The sequence below is a fragment of the Limulus polyphemus genome, unplaced genomic scaffold, assembly GCF_000517525.1.
Source record: "Limulus polyphemus unplaced genomic scaffold, Limulus_polyphemus-2.1.2 Scaffold4455, whole genome shotgun sequence".
NCBI lineage: Eukaryota > Metazoa > Arthropoda > Merostomata > Xiphosura > Limulidae > Limulus > Limulus polyphemus.
In genome coordinates, this window is record NW_013670065.1 from 23,910 (window position 1) to 27,656 (window position 3,747).

Below are 3,747 nucleotides of genomic sequence, written 5' to 3' on the forward strand. Positions count from 1 at the left end.
TCATCATTATGATTTCATTTAGATTAAATCAAAAAATCTGAAACCAAATAAATATGCAAAAAATTTAAAGAGGAACAAGATGTACATGACTTTAATTGTATGGTACTTACTGTCAAAAATTGTGATGTAGGTAGAACTGGCAGAAGGGAACAGAAATAAAATATTATTAAAAAAACAACAACACAAACATCTGTATTAAATCTTGTAAGTGACACATGTTCCAGCTGAGCTTGAGTTGTTATGGAGTAACTTTGGCTGATAATCTTTTTCCTTTCTCAAAAAAAAACCCAATCATGGTAAAAAAGTGTTAAATAATTTTTAGAAAAAAGGAGTCAAACAATGAGAGAAAATATAAGAGATAGAGATTAACAGACTTTGATATGATCTCACATAACCTTAACTTGCAGCTGCTGGAATTTCCAGTACAGATGCTGCCAAGGTCCAAGATCCTTTAATAATTGAAGGTATTTTTACATACAAAACATTTATTCCTGTTAATGTATATGCAAATGTTCATGTATCTTTTATATTTATAACACAGCTGGTAAAAAAATAATTTTGATGCAAAAAGTGCATGTAACAGTAATGTTCTGTATTACAAATCTGTTACTGTATACAAGACTCCCTAACATTTAAAGATATTAGTAACTTTTGAGCTTAAAATTAACTATTCAACTTGTAATATTTATATTAAATGTTTATATGTGTTTTGGTTACAGTTAATAAAATGTATGTATGCACGATACCGTTTATATTATTGTGTACCTCTTCATTCTAAGTCTACGTTACAGCATAGAGTGTGAATTTCATCTCATGTTTCTCGACACAATCATATTGCATCTTAATACAGGATATCATCACTTAATACCTGCAGGTTAACACCTCCTTTTCTGATGGACTTCTAAACAAAGGTAACCTTAAACATCATAAAATAATCATAGAACAGGTAAATGATGTGTTGTTGTAGAACTATGGTATTCAAGTAAACTGGTGTCCAATATATAAGTATATGCAACAAATAAAGTTGCAGAGATGTTATGCATGCATATATCAAAATTAACTCAAGAGGGCAAAGGGTTTGTTTGTTTGTTTTTTTAATTATGCACAAAGCTACACAAGGGCTATCCGTGCTCTGCCCACCACGGGTATCGAAACCTGGTTTCTAGTGTTGTAAGTCCACAGACATATCGCTGTGCCACTGGGGGGCGAGGGCAAAGGAAAAAAGAACCTTGCAAAAATGAACAAAATATTTATTTACAGATAAAAGTACGTTGGGTTTTACTTATTATTAGTCAACTTTTTTATTTATTACTAATTGAAACTGGTTGTTGGAGCATACACTCACAACACAAAGAAAGAATAATAATAACACCACTGTTAAATTCTACTGTAGTCCAAGTGTGGGATCTCACAAGCCTTAAATTACTTACATCAATGATCATTCCCATTATACATAGTCAAGAGCGATAAACTCCCAACTCATACTAACTTGTACAAGTTTCTTTACTGTCCTTGAAATGTGTATGACCTCAATCCAGTAGGACATGACAGATAAACAGGTCTAAGTATAAACTTTGTAGAAAAATTACTGTGGTATGTAAATTTTGTCTAAGCCAGAGGACTGGTACAAATTTATGACTTTCATATATTCACTTTACAAGGTTGTTACTAACAACATGCAGAATACCTGCTCAAAAAGTTTGAAAAATAAACTTTCATCAAAAATATTCTTTACTAGTTTTTTCAACTACAACAGATTTTTTTAACTCACCTTAAATGACTTATTGTGGGATTTCTTGAAAGACTAAGTAATTGCTACACAGTAAATTAATATAAAAATTTTATGGTCAAAACTCACAACCATATATCACACTCTTTCTACTCAAATGTTTAAAAATGTCTTCAGTTAATGAACTTGCTATGGAGGTATGTTTTTATCTTCTTAAACAGTCTATTATTAAAATAAAGTTAACAATCTTTACTGAAAGTAAAGATCTTACTCCTGTATATACAAGAAAAGATGTATAGCCTGTAAAAATCAAATGATTAGGAACTTACTTCAGTAGAAAATCCTTCGACCAAAATTGCTACAAGAAGATTGAAGAGGACATAGTTTCCAAATGTCATCAAAGCCACAAAATACAGGGCAGCCCAATGAGAAGTTTTTTCCATGCCATTAAAAAGGACGACATTCCAATCTTCTTGAGTAAGAATCTGAAAGTTCACATTTTTTTTTATGAAGCACATGAAGACCATGCTGTACAATTTAGTCTAGTATTAAAGTAAAAATATATTTTTTAAAGTATTGTATCTGACTAGGTTGGCTACTTGTACAACACAACAATACAGCACAGATGTAATGTATGTTTTAAATTTATTTCAATGAACATAATCATTAAAACGTATTTGTATTTCACTGACTTTCACACAAATTCAATTGTAGTTCAAAAAATAAAACATACCATATGTACTTAAAATAGGTTTGCTCCCAGAAACTGGCAATTTAAGATAATGTGCACTAATATTTAATTACAAATGCAAAAAGACATAGCACATTCAACATCGCTACACGTAAACTTTAGGTAAACTGGACTTTCTATAAGTGAAGAAGAAAGATTATATAAGTTAATTCTTGCTTTAAAATGTCTACAAAAATTATATGATGAGCAAAAAATCAGGTTACAAATAAAACAGAGGAATAACTGGCTTCTAAATTTGTCTTATTTATGGCTGAATTTTATACTTGTGTACTTGAAGCTACATTTTTTTGTATGAAGAAAAACACTATATTGTTAAATATTTGGTATTTAGTCAAAAACTACAAAACAACATTCCTTTTATTACTTCCCCCACTCAGTTCTTCAGTAAGCCTATTTAAATTCCAGCCTCCCCCCCCCCTCAGGTCATTAGTAGGCTCATTTGGACCACAACCTCATAGGTTTTCAATGGGACCATATGGAACCTCCCCTCCTCTCAGTTCATCAATGGGCTCATTTGGACCCCAACCTCATAGGTTATCAGTGGGACCATTTGGATCCCAAATTTATAGCAACTGCAAACTGCTTTTTTTAACCTGGCAGTAAATATTAATTTATTTCACTATCGTATACCACTTTTTTTATATGCTGGAAAGATGGTGTATATTTATCAGACATAGTTATATGTTGGAGTCACTTCAGACCTTGAGATGGTACTTCTTTCCAAACTATGACTGAACAATGACAACTACAGATTACAAATTTGTTGAGTTTAAAAGTATGAGGATAAACATATTGTTTTCATTAATCTATTGCCAAAAAGGTTTTGTCGACTCATTTTCTGATGAGGGAGAAAATTAGTTTATCTTATTTTAAGCTATTGGTAAAAACGAATCAGTTCTACATAAAATAAAACCACATTTAGTTACTAAAAATATGTTATATATATTCTTGTCAAAAATAATTCCCAAAAATTATCGGCTACACTTAATACATTTTGCAAATGAACTGTTAAGTTTAAAGGTTAAATCCATCCCATGCCTAGATGGTATATAAGAGTAGGTGCTTAACCCTAGTTTAAACGGCACAATGGGATAAGAATGGCGATACCTTCACTTTGGAAGGAATACAGGTCCTTCCGAGTTACACCTTCAGTCATCAGCTGGTGTCTATTTTACAGTTTGATAGATTGAAGCAACTGGGGTAACGTTTCTTGCCAAGGTAAGAAACAGCAAAATGAGCTGTATTTATTTTATTTTCACATGATTTA

General features: G+C 31.4%; 1 protein-coding gene across 1 annotated transcript in view; it reads right to left on the reverse strand.

The window, feature by feature from the left end:
• LOC106471171 (voltage-dependent T-type calcium channel subunit alpha-1H-like) overlaps window positions 1-3,747 on the reverse strand; it is a gene marked incomplete at both ends in the record, with an annotated part of 63,840 nt that overhangs the window by 22,865 nt on the left and 37,228 nt on the right. The window contains one exon of the mRNA XM_013931759.2: window positions 2,059-2,214. Within this exon, the coding sequence (XP_013787213.2) occupies window positions 2,059-2,214 (156 nt within the window). The remainder of the gene's footprint in view (window positions 1-2,058; window positions 2,215-3,747) is intronic.